At 34.3% G+C, this 23,973-nt stretch overlaps 1 protein-coding gene across 1 annotated transcript; it reads right to left on the bottom strand.

Moving 5' to 3' along the window:
- Positions 1–19,538: 19,538 nt before the first annotated feature.
- Positions 19,539–23,607, bottom strand: LOC109007651 (CASP-like protein 5B1). The gene is made up of 3 exons (XM_018987410.2): positions 23,178–23,607; positions 21,495–21,627; positions 19,539–20,584 (listed from the first exon to the last, which is right to left on the bottom strand). The coding sequence occupies exons 1-3, from the start codon at positions 23,306–23,308 to the stop codon at positions 20,381–20,383; spliced, it is 468 nt and encodes a 155-aa protein (XP_018842955.1). The 5' UTR covers positions 23,309–23,607; the 3' UTR covers positions 19,539–20,380.
- Positions 23,608–23,973: the final 366 nt, after the last annotated feature.

The following is a 23,973-nucleotide window of genomic DNA, read 5'->3' as shown; positions in this document are numbered from 1 at the left end:
GGAGATGGATCAGGTTTGCCTGTATCTCATGTTGATTCATTATCTTTTACATCCTCTAATCGTGTCTTTCATCTTAAAGATACATTATGTGTTCCCACAATTAAAAAAAATTTGATCTCTGTCCATCATTTTACCAAGCAAAATGATGTTTATCTTGAATTTCATTCATCTTATTTTTTGTGAAGGATCGGATAACGGGAGCAACGCTCCTCAAAGGTGCATGTGAAGATGGTGTATACCCTTTACCGGAGAAGTTAGCTATGGCTTCCAAAAATGTTATTGCTTATGTTCATGAACGCATCTCCAAAGATGGATGGCACAAAAGACTTGGTCATCCATCTTCTAAAATTGTCAATCATTTAATTCGTGTTTTTTCATTACCTACAAATAAATCTGACAATAATGCTTTATGCAATGCATGTTCTCAAAATAAAGCTCATTGTCAACCCTTCCATTCTCATGGTTTAACTAGCAAAGCACCTCTTGAGTTAATTTACACTGATGTTTGGGGTCCCTCGCATAATGTTGGTATTGATGGTTCAAAATATTACGTCATTTTTATTGACCATCATACTAAATATATTTGGCTTTATCTGATAACTCACAAATCAAATGTTCAAATAATTTTTCCTCAATTTCAAAATCTTGTGGAAAATAGATTTAACACCCGAATTAAGAGTATTTACTCTGACAACGGAGGTGACTACATTGCTCTTAAATCATATTTTTTGGTTCATGGCATTGGTCATTATACAATCGCTCCTCACACACCTCAACAAAATGGCATGTCTGCACGACGACATCTTCATCTAGTTGAAACTGGGCTCACACTTCTCTCAGATGCAAATCTCCCACTCTCATTTTGGCCCTATGCTTTTCAAACGGCTGCATATTTAATAAATAGAATGCCGACTGCTACATTGCACAATAAAACACCTTTTGAAAAGCTCTTCCATCAAACTCCCAACTATTTAAAACTCAAACTTTTCGGATGCCTCTGCTACCCTTTGACACGGCCATATAACAAGCATAAGCTTGAACCCAAAGCTACACCATGCATCTTTGTGGGCTATTCTACTTCTCAAAATGCATATTTATGTTTTGAGCCCAAAGCCCATCGTGTATTTCATTCACGGCATGTCTTGTTTGATGAAGGACAATTTCCTTTTTCTGAATTGAGCCCTAAATCGAGTGCGATCCCAGGTCCTATTTCTTCTTCTTCCATTGAACCACTCGTGCAACTCACTTTGCCGACACCACCAGCTCAGTCCGTGCCAGCAGCTATTTCTCCAGCATTGGGTACTCCTTCTTCTTCGGCACCATTGATGCAGACTTCTCCTCCACCGATTCCTCACCAGGTATGCATTTCTCAACCTTCCTCTTCGGTTTTAAATGAAGTCTCCCTTCCAAATGTGTCCTTCAATTCTGATTCCCTTGTGCCCCGATCGCATACTATGGTGACTCGGTCCATGAATAATATTTATAGACCAAAAAATTCATTCCTTGTCACAAAGCATTCATTTCCATCGTCCCTAGAACCCAACACTATGAGTGAAGCTCTCTCTGATCCGTGTTGGCAAGATGCTATGTCCTCAGAGCTAATAGCTCTCATGCGCCATGGTACATGGCAGTTAGTACTCCCTCCAAAAGGATGTAACATTATTGGGTGCAAATGGGTGTTTCGGATCAAAAGATTGGCTGATGGATCTATAGATCGGTATAAAGCACGGTTAGTTGCGAAAGGGTTCAATCAAAGACCGGGGCTGGACTACAAAGAGACTTTTAGTCCAGTAGTGAAACCTGTTACCATACGCACTGTGTTGTCTCTTGCTGTTATGCAGGGCTGGTCACTGAGACAACTGGATGTAAATAATGCATTCTTACATGGATATCTTACAGAAACAGTCTACATGAAACAGCCACCAGGATTTCGAGATCCAGAAAAACCAAACCATGTTTGTTGTCTCAAGAAGGCTATATATGGTCTTAAACAAGCACCTCGTGCTTGGTATTCAGCTCTTAAACAAGCACTAGTTGCGTTTGGTTTTGTAAATGCTAAATCTGACTCCTCCTTGTTTGTGTATAGTGCTGATTCCATAATAGCCTACTGCTTGGTATATGTAGATGACTTGGTTGTCACAGGGAATGATTCAAAATTTGTGGAAAGCGTTATCACTCAACTTGGACAACAGTTCTCCATCAAGGACATGGGACCCCTGCATTTCTTCCTCGGCATTGAGGTTATTCCTACTCCTCATGGTTTGTTCTTAACTCAACACAAGTACATTCACGATCTTTTGGCAAAAACAAACATGGATGGAGCTAAGGATGTTACCACTCCCCTCTCCATTTCGGTTTCTTTAAAATTAGATGATGGAACCCCCAACGTGGACTCTTCAGAATATCGTCGTATCATTGGAGCATTACAGTATCTTTCTCTAACTAGACCCGATATCAGCTTTGCTGTTAATAAGCTATCTCAGTTCATGCATCGGCCCACAATGACTCACTGGACAGCCACAAAAAGATTGCTTCGATACTTGAAAAACACCATTTTTCATGGAATAACCATTCAGAAAAACATCCACCCTGAGCTCACATGCTTTACTGATGCGGATTGGGCAGAAAATTTAGATAATAGAAGCTCTACTTCAGCATATCTTATTTTACTTGGCACGAATCCAATTTCGTGGAGCTCCAAGAAACAAAGAGCCATTGCAAGATCATCCACGGAAGCCGAATATCGAGTGCTGGCCACTGCAGCATCTGAATTAATGTGGGTTCTTTCACTTTTCCAAGAACTGAATTTTACTCTTAAAAAGCCTCCTCTACTGCTTTGTGATAATTTAGGTGCAACACACCTAAGCTTCAATCTGGTTCATCATTCAAGAATGAAGCATATTCAAATAGATCTTCATTTTGTGAGAGATTTGGTTAAAAAAAATTTTCTTCAAGTTCGACATGTCCATACAAACGATCAGCTAGCAGACTTGTTAACCAAACCACTCTCACGTCAAAAAACGGATCAACTCAAAAACAAGATCGGACTTTCTGATGGTAGCCCGTTCTTGCGGGGGCGTATTAAGGAAGACAACTCACAAACAATTCAGAGTCAATCACCAAGATCTGCGGGCACATGATTCTAACATCAGTTTCTGATTCTAGCATCAGTTTCTGATTTGGTTGTAATACTTTAATTTTTTGCAATTATTTACTTGTAAATGTTGTAGATTTCCGTTACTACCTTCCATAGATAAAACACTCAAATTCATGTGTATAAATTACTTACCTTGTACATCAATAAAATTGTGTATTCAGAATTCTTCCAACAATAATGTTATTCTTCTTTAAGGAACTGTTACAAACCCATGATTCTCAAACAACCAATACTACTATGTGCGAGGTGGTGTGCGCATGAAAGCCGAGTATATCACATGGATATGCGCACAAATGGACCAGAGCTTCGGTAGCTAGGCAAGGACCAAGCGTCGACCCAAAGATGGAAATTAGCTAGCTAGGGTGGAACAGCCATGAAAGGGAACATATAATAATTTATTGTCTAGTGTACGGAAGGGGCCCATTGATTTTGATTTGCATTGGGGCATATTTATATTATATATACGGGGATCTTTTTCTTTAGTGATAGAGGATGATATAAGGGGGGAATTCAGGATCAGAAATGTGGGAGGGGAGAAAAGGTGGAGTGCAACTCAAGGCACAGACCAAAAAGGAAAACTGTGACGACGAAGAAAGGACTAGGCCCCCCCCCCCCCGGGGGTCACTGGTTCCTGGACCAAGGATGGATTAATTTTGCAGTCTCCTTATTTACAGTCTGCTTGACAAAGATGGACTCGCACTTCGACACTTTCCATGCGTAGTCTCCTGCTTCTTGCACTTTTACGTTTGTACAGCATTATCTATTAATTTTCGTTTTGGATTAATTACATTTTATTCATTCAAACTTTCACTCAATTCATAATATATCTTTAAAATTAATAACTGCATCAAAATGGACTCTCGAACATTCAAAACTTCTCAATCCCCCATTCCGTCTACCAACAGCATCAAATTTAATGAAAATTCTTTGTAAAAATATAATTTTTATCTAAATCATTTATCATATAAAATATAAAATAATATATGGTATCAATTAATAATAAATCATTAATCATTAACTATATATAAAATTATTATATACTTAAGTTGCAAGTAAGTATGAACAATCTATATACACAATAAAATTATTTGATATTCATTAACTATATATAAATTATTTAATAATAAATCTTTGCATTGAATATTATGCACATGAGTAGCACATGTATAGTGAATTTTTATTAGATTTAATGTTGATAGTAGACGGAATGAGAGATTGTGAAGTTTTAAAAATTCGAGAGTTCATTTTGATATAATTATTAATTTTGAATGCACATTATGAATTGAATAAAAATTCGAAAGAATAAAATATAATTAACGGTTTCGTTTTCTTAACAATATATAAGATCTTAATAAGATTATTCAGTGCATGTTTTCCTTCAAACCTTGTGATAACTAAGTTTTATTTTTATTTTTTGTTCGTCTTTAATTAGTACTGTCGCCCAGCAATAATTGAGTTCGACTTGTGTAGAACTACAAAATGGAGTCTTGATCCTTACGTCTTGAAGTCCGTGCAAGACGTCTAGTTGCTAGCTCTACGTGGACATAATAATTCACTACAACTATTTTCTTTGCATTCATTCTCTGCCTCCAACATTTCTATCCTTCGTCAGCTTTTTGCAGCAAAACATTCTTTATGCTTTCCATAAAGGTTGCTTGCTTGCATGCATGCTGCATATGCTTTTGGGACCATAATTCATTATTTTTGTGAAAAAAGAAATCGATGAGCATCATCTACATGATGATCACAGTGCATGGGATACCCAAGTGATCTCAATGAGACAAATGGTTTCCTGATCGAGCGGGCAATGAGCACGCGTGCAATATCTCAGTGCCAAAGATTTTCTTCATCAATCCAACCCATGCCCAAGTAAGATTTTCTTTTCTTTCTTTTTTATTCTTTTTTTGTACCAATGATTTTCTGAACAATATTGTAAGCTTATAAGGAGATCAGTCGTTGATGATCATACTCGAGGAGATCATGGTCGGGTTCAGATATGTTTTTCTTTATTCTTTTAACCCAGGAAAATAAAATGGATGTCTATATCTTATATATAATGACATAATTAATCGACATGGAGACAGGAATCAGTTCCCGGCCTGATTCGAGCAATATCACCAAAATCAATTGATGATATATATTACTCGCCATATACAATCTTGATGATAACTTTTTTTTTTATATGAAACATTACAACTGTTGGTCAACCCAAATTGGCTGCCGAATACACTTTGGAAAACTATCCCACAAAACATTAATATCTTGAACATTACAAGCAAACCTTGCAAGTTTATGAGATACTACATTTGAGTCTCTAAAAGCATGAAGGATTGAACAACTTGGAAACCTATTCATGAGGTGTTGAATATCTTTGACAATATGACCCATCATTGTAGAGGAATCTGTTTGATCTTGAATATCCTTTACCACCATTAGAGAATCACTCTAAATTTGTAACTCTTGTAAACTCAATGGAATGTAAAGATGGAGGTCCCTCAACACTGAAATAAGTTCAATCTCATAGGACTCAATCACTGCCAATTCTCTCTTTGAGCAAGCCATAAGCACTTCACCCTTACTATCGCTTAAAACTACTCTAACTCTTGCTATTCCTGCTTCATGAAAAACAGCTCTATCAACATTTAACTTAACTACATCAGTAGGTGGAGGCATCCATTTTGTAAATCTGCTATCTGTGTTTGGATGTTCTATTTTAACAGAGTTGCAAAGTTTTTGCATTGAAAGTGCCTGTGTAATCACCCAATCTGGACTGAGTTGTTTTTCCTCATAAATTCATTGATTTCTCTTATACCAGCAGTTCCAAGCAATGAGCAACATCATTTCCAAATCTGCTTTTGTTTTGCCTTCTTCATTTAATCTTAGAAATTCCCCAAATAGCAACTGTGAGTCTGCAGCTTGTAAGTAAAGAAAGTGCCTCTTCCGGCATACAACTTGTTGATCACATCGATACAAGGCATGAAGAGTATTCTCTAGTTCTTTTAAACATAATCTGCATACATCCTCTTCTACTGATCTTCTTTGTTCAAATTCACCATGGTTGGTAATCCCTCCACACAAGCCCTCCATGAAAAGACTTTCACCTTATTTGGAATACTCAAACTCCAAATGAATTTTCATAGCTTATTTTGACTGTTTGTATTCAAAGATTCTGTCTGGTCTTCTCCCCTCTCCATAGTCCAGATCAAACTATCCTCATGCTGTTTAGAACTTAATACCATTTTGAGGACTACATCTGTAGCAGTAGGTGGCAGTAAACTTCTTACTTTGGAGACATCCCACCATCTAGTTTGTGAATCAATCAGTGAAACCACTTTTGCACTAGCATCCTCAATGACATTCTCATTCACAAAGCTTCTTAATTCTTTAAAACCTAGAATCCAAGAATCATTCCAAATTTCAATACTTCTTCCATTGCCAACCCTCCATTTGCAACTATGTGATAGTTTGTCCTTAACTGACCATATACCTTGCCATGCATTGGAACTGTTATGTCCCTTTTTTGAATCCAATAACCTGTTATTTGGAAAGTACTGTTGATTTTTCATCTTAGAAATGATTAAAATATTTGATATAAAGTGAAAATAATGTGAACCATTATTATTGTTCAATGTATCGGTTCGGTTATCTAGATTTAAATTAAAATGTGTCTTGGTACTTAAATCAATGTATGTCTCTTAGGGATATGAGAGTTAACCGCTTACCAACCAAACAAAGGGTTGTGTCCTTTGGTGAATTAGAAATATTTTCAATATATTCTCTAATATTTGAGAAGTTGTGATTTCTCAAAAGTGCTCCTTCATTTAAGTTGTGACTTTTCACAAGTACCATTTCATTTATGTGATGTGACTTTTCACGTGTACCTTTTCATTTAAATAAGTTGTAACTTTTCACAAGTACCTTTTCATTCTTTATAAATAGGGAACCTCACCCACAAATTCATTAACTCCAAATTCTTTACAAAACTTAGAGAAACACCTCATCCATCTCTTTGCCTTTCTTTCTTTGGGTTTTGGCTATTTTATATTGGGTTCGATGATCTCCTTTGATGTGCACCGACGAGGAGATTAACGGGAATTGACGTTGTTGTATCTTGGGAGTAGACTGTCAAGAAGCCTAGTGCATGTTTAATATTGGAGGCGGCAGAATCTACTCTAAGGAAAGCGTCTATCACAACGTGCCTCAACACCGAGTTCTCTCTTTCAAATTTGTTCTTGTTATTTTTTACATATTCTCTAGTTTATAAAGTATTTTCAGAATATATTCCCAACAATCTTAGAGTATAATTTCTCTTTGTTAAACTATAGGTGTGTTTTAATTAATAGGTTGCCACCATGACTTCAAACGAACCTATTGCACTCTAGAAATTTGGAGGAATCTGTTTTAAGCGTTAGCAAGAAAAGATGAAAATCTTTCTTACAATGCTTGGATTATATTTTGTTATTGAAAATGATCATCCTTCTGATGATTTACATGAGCCTTCACGTACTATTGAATTGCAAACATATGCAGAAAAAGATAATTTGTGTAGATGTAGGATTTTAAATCATTTAAGTAATACACTTTTTGATATTTATCTACACATTAAATATGTCAAAGATATTAGGAATGCTCTTAATAAGAAATATGGTGTACAAGATGCCAGAATGGATAAGTACACCGCAAGCCAATTTCTTGGCTTTAAGATAGATGATTCCAAATCTGTGGTAAAGCAAGCCCATGAGTTAACTATTCTTTACCATGAATTGGGCCAACGAGGAATGAGTATTACCAAGCATATCCCAGTTGCTTGTACAATAGACAAATTGCCTCTTTCATAGAAGAATTTTTGTCTATCTCTTAAACATAAGACTGAAGATATGACCATGGAAACATTGATCTCTGTCGTTAAGATCTAAGAACAACATTTGAAAAATGATCCTATCCCACCATTGGTTTCTGATTTTCAATCTAAAGCAAATATGGTAAAAGGCCATAAAACACATAAGAACCCACTACATTAGAAGTCCAAATTCAATAAGGGTAAAACTAATTATGGGAATAATTTGAAACCAAAGTCTTATATTAACAAAGATGATAAGAGACCCCTTTGTTTTAATTGTAATAAATCAGGTCACTTGGCCAAAAATTATCGCTATAAGAAGAAAAAATATCAAGGCAATAAACAATCAAGATCGCCTAACCCACAGGCTCATATGGTGCTTTCCGGGACCAACTCTGTTGGAACTGATGAACGGTATGTAACCATAAGTTCTCAAGTTCATCTGACTTGTAGTGCTACTGATTGGATAGTAGACACATGAGCGATAAAAAATGTTTAATCTGTGTTCAATCAAAACAGCCTAGAAAGCCATTTAAATCTGTTATAAGAAACTCATCGCTACTTGAATTAATTTATAGTGATGGTTGTTACTTAAATAATGTCTCCTCTAAAGGTGATAATAAATATTTCATTACTTTTATAGATGATATGTCCAAATTTTGTTATGTTTACTTGATGAAAATAAAAGATGAATCATTTAGTAAATTTATCATCTATAAAACTGAAGTTGAAAACCAATTGGAGAGAAAAATTAAAATTATCGGGTCTGATAGAGGAGGTGAATACCCCTCTAATCAATTGGTTCAATACTGTGAGGAGAATGATATTATACATGAGGAAACTGCTCTATATTCTCCTCAATCCAATGGTGTTTCTGAAAGGAAAAATAGAACTTTGGTGGATATGGTCAAATGCATGCTCTCTAGTTCCAGCCTACCTGAGCAATGGTGGGGAGAAGTAATACTTACATCTTATTTTATCTTGAATAGGTTACCATTTAAGGGATCTGACAATACACTATATGAACTTTGGAAGGATAGGGTACCCAATATTAATTTCTTTAGATTTAGAGTTTGGGGTTGTCTTGCAAAGGTTAATGTTCCAAAAATTAAGAAAAGCAAATTAGATCCCAACACAGTAGATGTAGTATTCATTGGGTATGCTAGACATAGTTCTGCATATAGGTTTTTGATTATCAAATTAAAAGTCCAATGTATTGATCCCAACACCATCGTGGAGTCTAGGGATACAATATTCTTTAAAGATCTATTTCCTTTCAAAAATAAGTTAGAAAGATCTTTACCTACAGTAAGTTTTCCTTTCACCAGTAGTCAACCTACCATTATATTTAATCATGATAGTATATATGGATTATAAAATGAACTTGGAAGAGGAAAACGAGTCAGAAAGGAAAATGATTTTGGACATGATTTTTATACTTATTCTATGGAGGAAGAGCTATTGACTTTCAAAGATGCCATACTTTCTATTAATTCTACTTTCTGGAAAGAAGCAGTAAATAGTGAGATGAAATCTCTTAAGACTAATGGCACTTGGAACTTATGTGATATTCCTCCTGGATATAAAACCAATGGATGTAAATGGTACTATTGATAAATTTAAAGTTAAGCTGGTTGCAAAGGACTTTACACAGAGTGGATATCGATTATTTTGCTACATATTTTCTTGTTATTAGAATAACCACAATTTGTATTCTAATTGCTCTAACAGTGATCCATAAACTTAAGGTCCACCAAATGGACATAAAGACCGCATTTTTTAATGGCAATCTAGAAGAAGAAATATATATGGATCAACTCAAGGGGTTTGTGGTTCCAAGACAGGAAATGAAAGTTTGTAAACTTATTAAATCTTTCTATGGTTTAAAGCAAACCCCGCAGTCTATGGTAATTGAGCTATTCCCTAGAGCGCTCATGAATCCAAGATACGGTACACGACCTTTATGCACCACCTTGAAAGGAACCTGATATATGTCGTACTATGTGTGTGGTGTGGAGAAGACTGAGTTAAAAGATTATGGTTCAAGACTTGATTCACTATGGATCTTTCAGATGGAAACACGCTAACACTAGGTAGACGTTCAAAGCCGCAAGCTACCTCTATTGATGCACAGTACTTAGTCCAAAGAAAATTGTATTCTATTATGTTCTTTAAAATATCTTAATCAGGTGGGGGATTGTTGGTTTTTCATCTTAGAAATGATTAAAATATTTGATATAAAGTGAAAATAATGTGAACCATTACAATTGTTCAATGTATCGGTTCGTTTATCTAGATTTAAATTAAAATTTGTCTTGGTACTTGAACCGATATATGCCTCTTAGGGATATGAGCCTTAACCGCTTCCCAATCAAACAAAGGACTGTGTCCTTTGGTGAATTAGAAACATTTTCAATGTATTCTCTAATATTTGAGAAGTTGTGACTTCTCAAAAGTGCTCATTCATTTAAGTTGTGACTTTTCACAAATACCATTTCATTTATGTGAAGTAACTTTTCACATGTACCCTTTCATTTAAATAAGTTGTGACTTTTCACAAGTACCTTTTCATTCTTTATAAATAGGGAACCCCACCCATAAATTCATTAACTCCAAATTCTCTATAAAACTTAGAGAAACACATCCTCATTCTCTTTGTCTTTCTTCAAGAAGCCTAATGCATGTTTAATATTGGAGGCAGCGGAATCTACTTTAAGGAAAGCGTCTATCACAATGTGCCTCAACACCGGGTTCTCTCTTTCAAATTTGTTCTTGTTATTTTTTACATATTCTCTAGTTTACAAAGCATTTTCAGAATATATTTCCAACACTTAGCCTTGTAAACCTTATAAAATAGATTGTCTTCAGTATGCATAAGTCTCCATCCTTATTTAGCTAATAAGGCTTCATTGGGAATTCTGAGATCCTTGAAACCTATACCCCATTTGCTCTTTGGTTCGCACATCCTCTTCCAGCTGATCCAATGGATTCTTTTCTCTTCTTTTTTTTTGGCCCCACCAAAAACTTGCCATCATTTGCTCAAGCTCATTACACAAAGAAGAAGATAGATTAAAACAACTCATAGAATAGGATGGTATTGATAAAGTCACTGCCTTGATTAGTATTTCCTTTCCTCCTTAAGACAAGAGTTTATCCTTCTAATTCTGTAGTTTGAGCCAAACCTTATGCTTAATATAAAAAAAAGCAGAAGACTTAGCTCTTCCAATCATTGGTGGGAGTCCTAAATATTTTTCATACTGTTCAAATCTTTGTATCCCTCATAATTGTAGTAGATCTATCCTTCTTTCATTTGACATATTCCCACTGAAAATCATTGTTTTCTTGTCTCTATTTATTTTCTGCCCAGAATCAAATTCATAAACTTGTAAAAGCTCATGCATTGCCACATTTTCATTGAGGTTAGCCTTACAAATAAAAAATTATCATCAACAAACAAAAGATGATTTACTAAAGGGCCCCTCGACACACTTTAATCCCATTAATCTGTCTTCTTTCAGTAGCCTTATTCAAAAGAGTAACGAGGCCTTCAATAGACAACAGAAATAAGTAGGGGGATAAAGGATCTCCCTACCTTACACCTCTTGTTGGATAAATTGATCCATTTGGCTTAAGATTTATGAGTATGGAGAAACTCGCTAACTTAACACAAAACATTACCATAACAATCCACTTACTAGCAAATCTCATCTGCTTCATCACCTCCTCTAAATAATTCCATTCTAGCTTATCATAGGCTTTGCTCATGTCAAGCTTGAGGGACATGAGCCATTTTTTTTCCTACCTTCTTATTCCTCAGGTAATGGACCATTTCATATGCCACTAATATGTTATCAGAAATAATTCTTCCGGTAACAAAAGTTGTTTGAGACTTTGAGATAACATTAGGCAAAATCTATTTAAGCCTATTAGCTAAGACTTTGGAAATTATTTTATAAACCACATTGCAAAGACTAATAGGCCTATACTCACTCACTTTAACAGGTTTTTTGGTTTAAGGAATCAAAGAAATGAAGGTGCATGTGATTCAAAGAACCTGGAAAGTGGTCATCATTCAACGCTTTTAGCACATCTGAGGTAACTGATCAGCTCCCCACAGTATTCCAATATTGTTGAAAAAATATTGGAGGCATTCCATCAAGACCAGAAGCCTTTGTTGGATTCATTTCCTTCAAAGCATCTTCAACCTCCTTCGCTGTAAAAGAGCTTGTTAGAATCTCATTCATATCAGTTGTTACTCTACCATGTAAATCTGTAAGAAAGTCCATCTCCGCTTGTTCTGAGTTTGTTGTGAATATATCTTGAAAATTGTGCATAATAAGCTCATCCTTTTCCACCCCCTCTTTCCACAGACCTGAATCTGTTTGAAGCCTCATAATCTCCTTCTTCCTCCTTCTGTGAGTAGCTTTCCTATGGAAAAACTTTGTGTTGTAATCACCCTCCTTTAACCACAAAGCCTTTGACCTTTGCCGCCACATGATCTCGGCCCTTTCCAACCAAACTTGCAACTCATCTCTAGCCTGTTGTAAACCTTCCATATCTTGTGAATTAACCAAATGTCCCTGTAGTGCAACACAAATATCTATCAATTCACTCAACAAATTGGTTAGTCATCAACTATGTAATTATTTAATAATAAACCAATAACATAGAATAAATAAATTGCATAACACCAAGATTGGTAGCGAAATGAAACCTTAGAGGTAAAACTTTACGGGACAGTCAAACCCAGAAAATTCAATTTTATTATTTGAAAATCATGTACAAGCAAGTTTCAGTTACAAAACTTTTGTCAATTGATACTTTTACTTACCCAAAAAAATGACTCATTTATCTCTACCACAGTAGCAGCCAGAACCTCTGACGATCTTTAAGTATTGACTTCTCTTTTAGAACTTCAGTGGCTGAACACAATCAATCAATCTCTAACATGGAGTACAATCACACTTGAAGAGAGAAAAATAGCTAGAAATTTCTCAAGTGAATTTTTTCACACACAAGTACTTAGAATATACTTTTCAATAATTTCAGGAAAAAATCTCCAAGTCAATTACCCAATTGAATCCCTTAAAATAAATCATCTGAAAGCAATTTGAGTTGCAGTAGGACTCTGCTAACGGAACGACTCTATCATGAATAACTCTCCTGATGGGATGCTAACACCTAACACTAAATCTTCTCAGCAGAAGCAGATTCTCATTCAAATTCTTCTCTAGATAATTACAGACTCATTGAGACTCGATTTTCACACTCTTGAATTATCTAAAGCACTTCTTAATAACTTCTAAATAAACTCAAAATAGTTATAGATAAAGTCAATATAATTTACATTCATCCAAATTACAAATCCAATAATAAGATAAACTTTATCATCTTAGTTGCCTAGTCTAACCAAACTCTTGCATCAACAATCACAAATAATCGTTTTTATTGTAATAACATATATTATCTCCTCCATGTTTTTTCTTGTTATTTCAACGACCTTAGCATCCTTGTACAGAACCATTTTAGTGGCCGGCAATGCAACATACATATTGAGCTTAGTGAAGCTCTGATACCAGATATTGTGTAAATGGGCTCACAGACCCATACAAATCCATTGGAGGCCCGAAAAGATCATGATATATCCTGATCCTAAAGAACAAGATGGTGAGAGCTGTAGGCAGCCAGTAATGTTATATATAACTATAGATTGTATAAATACTATGCATTGATCTATTTGAAAAAGATAAGAGCCTATTATTAAAGAGCAAGATCGAATTAAGACATGCTGCCCTAAAGATGGAGGTTCGAAGCTTCCTTGAGAGACTTCTGAAATAGGTTTGTTATTTACAATTAAGACTTCGTCGGCAGCCATGAATTTTCCACACGATTGACCTAAATTCGTTGATTCTTATATACATAGATATATATATATATATACGGCTTTCCAGAAGGTCCTATATATATAATTTGTTGTCCAAATAACCAGTAATTTGAATGATATATAAAATGCTTTTCAAATGATCTGTTTTTGACCTTAGAAGTTGGGTACGTAGCTAGGTAGGTACTATGAAGATGCTTGCTAGTCTTAATAATATTCCTCTATACCTCAATTATAATATATTAATCCACCTGTTATTGACTGAACCAGCAATACTACGGTTATTTCATGTAACGGTGATGATCTGCAAATTCTATTTAATTAATGTTCGGTACAGTGCACGGTGTAAATAATGTTGATCTTTCATTCTATGAGCGCGCGCTCGAGCCAGACTAATTGGACTTGCTACCGTTTTTTCTTTTAAGTTTTTTTTTTTTTTTTTGGAAATGAGTAAAGCTAGTGTGCTGCTTAGGGGTGCTACCACTCCCTATGGGATGGGGGCACCCTTTCCCGGCACCCCGTCCCGCATGGGACGGGAAGTGGGATTTTCACCCTCGTCCCCCGCCCTCGGGATGCGGGGGCGGGGTACCCCATCCCTGTGGGAGGGGTGCGGGGTGGATTCCCAATCTGTCCCGCATCTTTTCATTTAAAAAAATATTACATTTATTTGATTTAAAAATTATTTATAAGTGTAAAAGTAATTAAAAATATATTTTTAGATTCAAATTATAAATTTAAATTTTGTAAATTGTAGTGTATTAATTTTTAAACTATGTAGTTTTTAAATTTGTCAATGCATATTTTGTGAACAAGTCTAACAAATTGTAATATATATTTATATATATACAATTTGTAAAATATAAATATATCTTTATGTTTATATATATGTATATAATATATATATATATATATATATATATATATATATATAAATGGGGACATGGGTGGGGTAGGGTTGGGCCCTCCCCGCCACCTGCCCCAGCTAGGGCCCTAGATGCGGGGTGGGGGGCCACGCCCCCGCATGGGCGGAGCGAGGTTGCCCTCCCCTCCATGCAGGGGCGGAGCGGAAGCTAGGCGGGCCCCCGCTGTCCACCCCTAATGCCACTTGCAGCTTACAGTTGCAAGTAGTCGCTAGTGAAAAATTAGTGTTTTTTTTTATTCATATTTTTTTATCATTTTTAAATATTTAAAAAAATAAAAAATATCATAATACACTTAAAATTACTTCCTTAATTATTAAGTAAAAAAAAATTGACAAGCGGTCAAACTAAACTGTATAGTTGGGGCGGCATATCACTTGCTTTATTCTTTTCAGATTAAAGGAGTGATCTTAATATATATTAAAAAAATAATATTTACAATCATGTAATACATAAGTACAATATAATCTCTTTAAAAAAAATAAATATAAAATTTACATAATTTTAATAATAAATTTGACTATTTTTTAAACAAGTATTATAATCTTAATCTGTGCGCTAGCTCTTTTGTCCTTTCTACGTACACTCTAGGATTAATTATTAGTTTTAATCAGCAGCAAGATGATCATGATTAAGGCGGCTACTAATTACTAAACGTGTTATAGTTAATCAGATGATTGGTCAATTTTGTTTTCGACACAGTATTGCGCAGTTATCCATGTACTAGCTATGCATGAATGAGTACTATTAATTCTAGTTGCACTTTTCAACGATTGTAATTTCCGTTTCCGAGCGAAAAACTCTAACTTCGTTAAGTATTCCTACTATTAGTTTTCAACTAAATAAGGACAATATTGTAATAATAAGAGGAGTTTTGATCGGGTCGGAGTTGGGGGCATATATATCATAATTTATTCTATTTTAAAAGAAAATTATTAAAATATTAATTTTCTTTATATGCATATTTTCAAAATGAATATATGAGACTTGCACATATTAATAATGTATAAATTATTTTTCAGTAACTAATACTAGTATTAGAGCAATGTTACGTATAGTCTTTAAATGAAGATTGCATTATAAGTCTAGTTAATTTTATCTTTAATTTTTTTTTTAAATTACAATAATATCCTTATCAAAATAATATTTTTTTTCATTTAATGAAAGATTTGCACATGCAATCTCCAAATGAAGACTGCAAATAGAATCTCTCATAGTATTAATATTTTGGCTCGTTTAGATATAGAGATGACACACGTACATATTTTCAAAATTTTCAAAACTTCTTATAATGTTATTTTTAAATATTACTCAAATATAAAATATTTTTTAATTTTAAATCTTCTATTTTTTTATCTAATCATTATTTAAACACAAAAATCAATACAACTTTAATATACTATAAAAATTATATTCAAATTATTTTTTAACTTTATAATATTTTTATTCAACTTTTTCTATCTCTTTTCCAAAACCCAATAAAATATCTTAATTTCAACTATTTCACTACTTAGAATGTTGAGATACTCTAAATTTCCAAATGCCCACAAGAGTCTAGACCTTTAAATTAATGTCCCATTTCCATATATAGTTGCTCAAAAAGATTTCTTTTACATGCAATTAGCTGCACATCATGTACTATAAATACACAACTAGTACTTATTGTGAGATCTATTACGCGGTCAATTATAAGTATAATTAGTTTATAATTATCTAATTGATATATATATATATATCATGATGAAACTCTCACATCAATAATAGATCAACGTTTGTAAATAATTATCTAATTGATATATATAGCCTACCTGACAGTGAAATTGTAACCAAATTGGTTTCTTGCATCATTGGAAGAAAGATACTCAACAAAAACATTCAGATTCAGATTAATAATATAATCATTCCATTATATATAATCTTGCGTAGAAAACTGGCCAACAATGATATATATATTATAGATCATATTATACATGATTACATGCTATAAAAGTTAAAATTGGAGTCCCGTTTGGATTGTGAAGTGATCTCAACTCATCTCTTCTAATCATTATAAGTTTTTTAAATTTTCACATAAAATATAATAAACAATTCAATTTTTTTAAATCTCAAAATAATAATAATATTAAAAAAATAATATTTTGATAGTATTTTCAACCCATTTAAAACCATATCATCTCATCAATCTCAACTCACAGTCCAAACGTCGCCTTATATATTTTTCATCTGAACAACGAGTATATAAAGAAAAATAAAAAAATAAAGAAACAAAAGAAAAACGTGCCGACCAATTAATCTTGTTAAAAAAGCTAAAACATCCCATAATTAATCAGACACATGCAGCTCCTAATTAAAACAAACAGGTTAAAATAATGTAATAAAAAAAGGGATAAGAGTGAGATTTGGTAAGATGAACAGGATTCAAGTTTTGTAGTTTAAATAGAGCTTTCATCCACAGCTAGCTAATTTCGCTCCAGGTATTCGTGCACGGTTTTGCATGCGTTGAAGTCTGCAGCTTGGAGTGCAGAGCTGGACTCCAATATCCCCTTATTTATCTGCTGATCTCTTTTAAATTGACCATTCCCACGAATTCTTCTCCTTCCAATTAAGCTAACCAAAAATCTCTGATCTCTTCTTCTTTCTCTGCAGAAACAGTACAAGTTGCAAAAATGGAGGGTCTTATTCCCTTTGTGTACAGGGCCATAATGCAGTACAAGCATGAAAAAGAAATTCCTAGTGCTCTTGGGTCCTACTGGTTCAATGAGTCACCCTCTGCTTCCTACATGCGACTTCCCGGCGGCGATTCTGGCCGTTTTCAAACGTCTGATCATATACAGCTTTTCTGTTCTTCAGATCACCAATATCGGTTCTCTGCGTCGACTTCTTCTCCATCTTCTTCATCCAGGGCTCCTTCGTCGACTACCCAAATCATAGTGTCGTCTGGAGTTCAGTCCCCAGTACTTCGTCGTCTGGCTCCCCGTCGAGTGTCGAGTAGTAGTAGTACATGATGAACATGATCAATATCGATCGATCGTCATGAAAATGGGGATGTGCCTGAAGAATAAGCTAGCTGAAGGCATGTTGGAATTAAGTACAGCAGGTTTTTACAGTATTTTGTGCATGGATATATCGACTGTGATCATAAGTGTATCTAGAGGATATGTTTGCTATTAAGTTTAATCTCTTTTTTCTTTTTCTTTTTTTAATAATCTGAACCTTTTAATGGCTTTTGGCTTGGATTTGTAAGAGATTAGCGTCTGGACAAACCAAAGGGACGTCCCTACGCTTTGATTTCTGGTGTCTGTTTGAAATGACCAATGTGTAAAATAAAAAATGAATGTAATTATCATGCAGGATTGTGATGTCTGAACGTACAAAAGGATAAGACTGTCATGAACAAAAGACTATATCCTTTATTAACTGTACGTAATTTCAATGCAGCAGTTGCTTCTTTCTAATTCCCTTTTTTATTCTTTTAATTTCCTTGTTCGTTCTTCTTTCCCTTTCCTTCTTTTCTTATTTCCTTCTTTGGGGTGTGGGATCGATGACGTGTTCTTCTTATCTTCCGTTTTCCTTTATTATCAAGTTTTTCATTGAGAAAGTTCTTAATTAATTATAATTATAATTATTTCTGGCCAATTATTTCTTATGAAATTATAAACTAATTATTTCATATTAAAATAAATTTATTTTCATCATAAATAATCATTTTCGTTATAAATAACCCACAAAAAACTTATAGAAAACCACGTTTTTTTTTTCCTAATCTCCGTCATCAAATAATATTAAATGTTTAGATAAAGTTGGCTCGGATGGATCAGGATCATTTGTAATTTGGATTAAACATGACGTTTTGGAAAAATAGAATCATATTCCAAGGTAGAAGATATCGCAAGATTGGAAGTGGGTCTCCAAGTTAATTAGCCTTTACTCCATTTGGTCGTGGTCCACTTCACAAGACACAAGCTATTTGACAAATTAAATGATTTTGAGGAAATGATATTTTTGTATTTCTGAATATTGTCAAGATCACTTGTCAGTTTAAAACTTAAGTACTTATTAATTTTGATAGTTTATGTTACAAACTAAAATCCAAATGAATGAAGAAGAGAAGAAAGCACCATGATTTATGGGCTAGTAGTACTACGTAAAACTTAATGCATGCATGCATGAAGCCATAGGCTTTATTTTACATGAAGAATAATTTCTTTTTCACGAACAAGAGCATTTTATATGGGCAGAAAAAAAAAAAAAAAGAGAGAGAGAGAGAGAGACAGCAGAATTAATTTTTAGCATATATTTTATAAAAAGAAAAATGATATTAACAGTCTTAATTTTCTAAATTTAAAGCGTTTTAATCTCATCTCATCATTACAACTTATTTAAATTTTCACACAAAATATAATAAACAATTCAACTTTTTCAAATTCTAAAATAATAATAATATTAAAAAAATATATTTTAATAATATTTTATTCAACTTTCAATTTTCATCTAAAATCATTTCATCTCATCTCACTATACAAACCAGTAACATGATTTTTCAGTTAAAATTTGGCTAAACATTGGTGAGGTACATGTGAATGCTCCTACACGTACCTGTGAACTTTAACAATTCACCTTTGGTTAACCAGAAACACACACAGACAAAAAAAAATGATACTAGAAGCCTAGAAACCGATTAAATTGAACAAATCTAGCTGGTCTTTTATCCTTTTCCTGCTAATAATAAAACTTGAAAAATTCTCAAAATCAAGGTTTCAAATTTCAAATGATCTCGCACAATGAAAAATGAGTCCTGTCCTTGTCCAGAGTTCGGACCTCAGCCAAATTTATCGACAACCATACATTTTGCATGCGGCAAACAGATACAACTCATAGCAGGCAAAAGAAAGAAAGAAAGAAAGGGAAAGAAAAATAAGAGGCAAAGAACCAAGTCAGGCCTACCATATGATACAAGTGATCCCAAAAACTCAACAATATGACTAGAAGTTGGAGCAAAGCATACTACCAAGCCCAAGCTGAAATGCCTGATCCCAGAGGTTGAACTCTTTGAAACGCTAGACAATGAATGCTACTTTGTACACCTGTGGCTGGACAGAACCTAATAGGTTTCACATCAGAACAGATATGCATATTAGGTGTGAATGTGGCTGCACCTTTTAGGCCCTTGGATATAGCTGGCACCGTCCTACTTCATAGATGTCTGTTGCAACAACAGAGGAATGCAAGTCCTGAGTGTTTTCCAGATTTAACTGGTTAGACTGACTGAAATTTCTCGAAGATGTGAAGCTTGATAATGCAAATATAATATGTAGAGGAGACTCATAGACTATTCACTTCAAAGAGGTTGAGATGAAGGTAATGCCACTAGGGTGCAAGAGAAAGAAATGTGTTAAGATGGAATTTAAACCAATACTGGGATGAGAATGTGTAATTTAAACAATCAGATGCTACTGAAGAGGATGGATCCTGAAAGTTTCACAAAAATTAAGGTGAATTAGAAAAACATGAGCATTGGAGTAAAAAGAAATAATAGGTGCACTGCAAAAGTGTGATCTGCAGGGCTGGAGGGCCTGAGTCATCTAAACTGAGGCTAATAAAATCCAAAACATCACATGAGATGATATGGCAGTAAAAGCCCAGGTGATGAAAGCAAATGCTATAGACATCTGGAATTTGTTGCATGGGAGATGAGGATTATGCTTGCAGAAAGCCAAGTCTCTTGAATAGAGAACCATAATCCCCGCTGATGAGCATGCAGCTGCAAGGGTTAAAGTAGCGGTCACCTGCAAATTTTGGACAGTTGTTATGCTCATGATTACATTTTTTTAATGGGCAAACTGATTTTCACGTATAGTGGCATGAAAACGCAGAAAAGTAGCTGTTCTGATTCCTACATGAACATGAATTCAGCACCCAATTCATGCAGAAATAATATTCATTTCAGAAACAAATTTCACAACAAGAGATCAGAGAGGCAATTAACATATTTCAACAGTAATATACGAGAGTGATAATGTATACACAAGAAAGGAGCTATAAAGCTTGGCTTTTCTGTTCACCATAAATCCCATTCTTGGAAATTTCATGAAAGCTTATAAGAGGCAGAGAGCTCATGTGCGGATGAGGATAATAAACTTGTCCAGACTCAACTATATTACATGTAACAACATTTAATAAGGTTACCACATGTCAATGCACATGACTTCCTATTCACATTTTACTTGCTAGTAATTTGAAAGAGGATACCTATAAGAAAATGTTCGAAAGAGGATATGACCATCCCTGTGGCCTTGGAAGGTATTGGATCAGCTGGCATAATTTCAGTTTAGAATTTTCTTTTTTATGTATAATGAGGAGTCAAACATTACAATCACATGAAGATTGATTTGAGATGCTTAGTATGCAAAATTTTGGGAAGGCTAACAAAATTTGAGATGCTTAGTATGCAAAATTCCTCAAGCAGTGCTTCTGTGGCCCTTAAAAATGGCTAACCAGGTGATTGGGCAGCAGTGGCCACAATCAGGACATTAAAAACACAGAAAGACAGATCAATATAACAATTAGCAACATAAGATCAATGACGATTGCCAAACACATGTATAGGAATTAGGAAGCATGTGATTTATAATGTTCATACTTGCTTTATGGGAAGAACAAATTTACAGTGGAGAAATTAAGAGACGAGTTGAATACCCAATCGCCTACAACAAACAGGCTCACTAGGACTGGATTTTGAAGATCCCTCTTTCTTGTCAAAGCATAAATATCAAGACATGCAAGTCCAAAGCTCCACAGAACTTGAAGACCCATTGATGCAATTAAATAGCTGAATAAAAGCACAGATATCACCATTAAAAGTTTGCAAAAGAATGGTTGCTGTACAGAAATATCACTAAGAATTTTTTTTATAAGTAGCATCAATGAGAATTATAATAAAAATCCTTGCATGAATTGAGAATCAAATATCACAAACTTAGCAGGTTTAACAAGCCTGGACAACAGCATGACTGCATGAGACATGAAAATATTGCACTGGCCTCATTTAGTCCAGTACATTCTCATACTTCATCTAGATCTTTCTTAGCAAAAAGGTATTATAGATCTACTCACTACTCCAATGATCCAATCATTTATGGAGTATTTTATATCCAACATGTAGTCTCCTGACAGTATGATTAGAAGATGCTTCAGCATACCCCTCATTTCCAATTGTTAACAGGACGTTTAGACACATTGTCAAATACCTACATGTGCAAGAATTAATATGCTGTTACAAGAATTAGGGTAGTTATCTCGTTTTAGTATATTGAAAAAAGTAAGCATCGTATCAGTGTCATAACTAGCTAATACAATAACGACAAGAAGAGGATTTTTTTGGCTACATAGATAGATCCACTGACTTCATTTATCAAAAATAAAAGGCATGTTCCGTTAAATTCCATGAGCCCCAATCTGCCAAACATATAGTATTAATGTATTATGTCTAAAAAAGACATAAGCATTCAAAGTTGGATTTGACATCACTATCTCTATGAGTCTATGGCCTTCAAAGGTAGGCGTACTTACAATGGCACTGGACACATGCCAAATTAGGTGTTCAATCATCAATGGTATCACGATTCACATTCCCAGAAACTGCCAAACATGTTAGTAGCAAGGACTCAATTTATGACACAAAAAAGCCACACTCCTAATATCGGTGAGCCCTAATCATTATAATATACAAAGAGCTATCGAAAACAGAATAATAGGCGTTTTGAGTTAATTCTCCCAACTTGACTGCGTACATGACCGATTGATTGCCTTTAAAGGACGGGGAATTTTCAATGAACACAAGGTTAGGTGTCCCTTATTGGTGCTTCCCACCCATAAAAACCACCGTTGCGGTTTTAAGTAACAAATGCTAATTTTTGCCTACAAATCGTTACTGAAAGGGAAAACAAGCTTTTTCACGTTCAAGCATCAACAAGCTTTTCCATCAATTTCTTCTCAATCCTTTCTTCCCAGACTACAAACCGTAGACATTAAGTTTACATATAAACTGGAATTAATGAACACATTCAAGTTTACATTTCAAATGGGATCATAGAGCGTAATCCATTATCCTTCCCGCGAGAAAAAACTGAAATTGCAGGAAAAAGATATGCTCACTACAGTTCTTGAACCCAACCAGTTCCGATAGAACATGAGGCCACACTGAAAGGAGACTGTTTTCTCAAGTGATATGTATGATAAATAAAAGCGATCAAAAAAAGGAAACCATTCTTCTTCTCCTCCACCCCCACCCATTTGATAAGTGGGTTTAAAATCTTACCAAAAAAATAACAGAACTAAAGAAATTGACTAAAAAGCAGAGGCGAAGAGAAGAGGAAATACCAGAAGGCAGTGAACCTAGCAAATCCAAAAGCACTAACCATCACCCCAATCGCCGCAGCAGCAAATGCACATTGCCCTAGCCTCAATATAAGCCCACTCACCGACCCCGGCCTCCCTACTAAATTCTTCATCTCCTCCCTGCGAATTGTTCCAAGCAAAAAGCTCACCCGATTACCTCCATTCTTACAAAACCAGTCGCACAAAAAAGCGTAGGCATATCTTATAGGAAGATTGGGATTTCAATTTAAGTTTTGAGCTTTCAAGATTCAAGGGGTTGGAATTTCAAGGATTAGCATATAATATAGAATTAAGAATTCACGGGATTTTGATTCGACACTTTACTGTGTGGAAGGTGTGAGAAGTTTTTCGTCCAAAATTGAAAATTCTAAGCAATTCAATTCCATTTCCATTGTAATTTTAAGATGTCTGTCTAATTGTAGTTTATCTCAATATCTAAATATTATAAATATAAATATTTTTTAATTTTTAATTTTTTAATTTTTTTCTTCTAATAATTATCTAATTATTATAACCTTTTTAAATTTAAATAAAACATAAAAAATAATTAAATTTTTTCAAGTTCAAAAATAAAAATAATATTTTAATTTTATAAAATTTTAATTTAATTTTTTCTCTCATTTTTTAAAATTTCATAAAACATTTTAACTCAAAACATTTTACTATTATTCAAAAATTATTTTACTACTATTTACAAATTTCTTATCTTATCTTAACATCCAAACGAGACCTAAGAGTGCTTTAATTTCGTTGGCTAGAAAAAACCATTAGGTAATTG

This window comes from Juglans regia, chromosome 4, assembly GCF_001411555.2.
Source record: "Juglans regia cultivar Chandler chromosome 4, Walnut 2.0, whole genome shotgun sequence".
NCBI lineage: Eukaryota > Viridiplantae > Streptophyta > Magnoliopsida > Fagales > Juglandaceae > Juglans > Juglans regia.
Note: the sequence above shows the minus strand (reverse complement) of the source record. Positions and strands in the feature narration are given on the sequence as shown.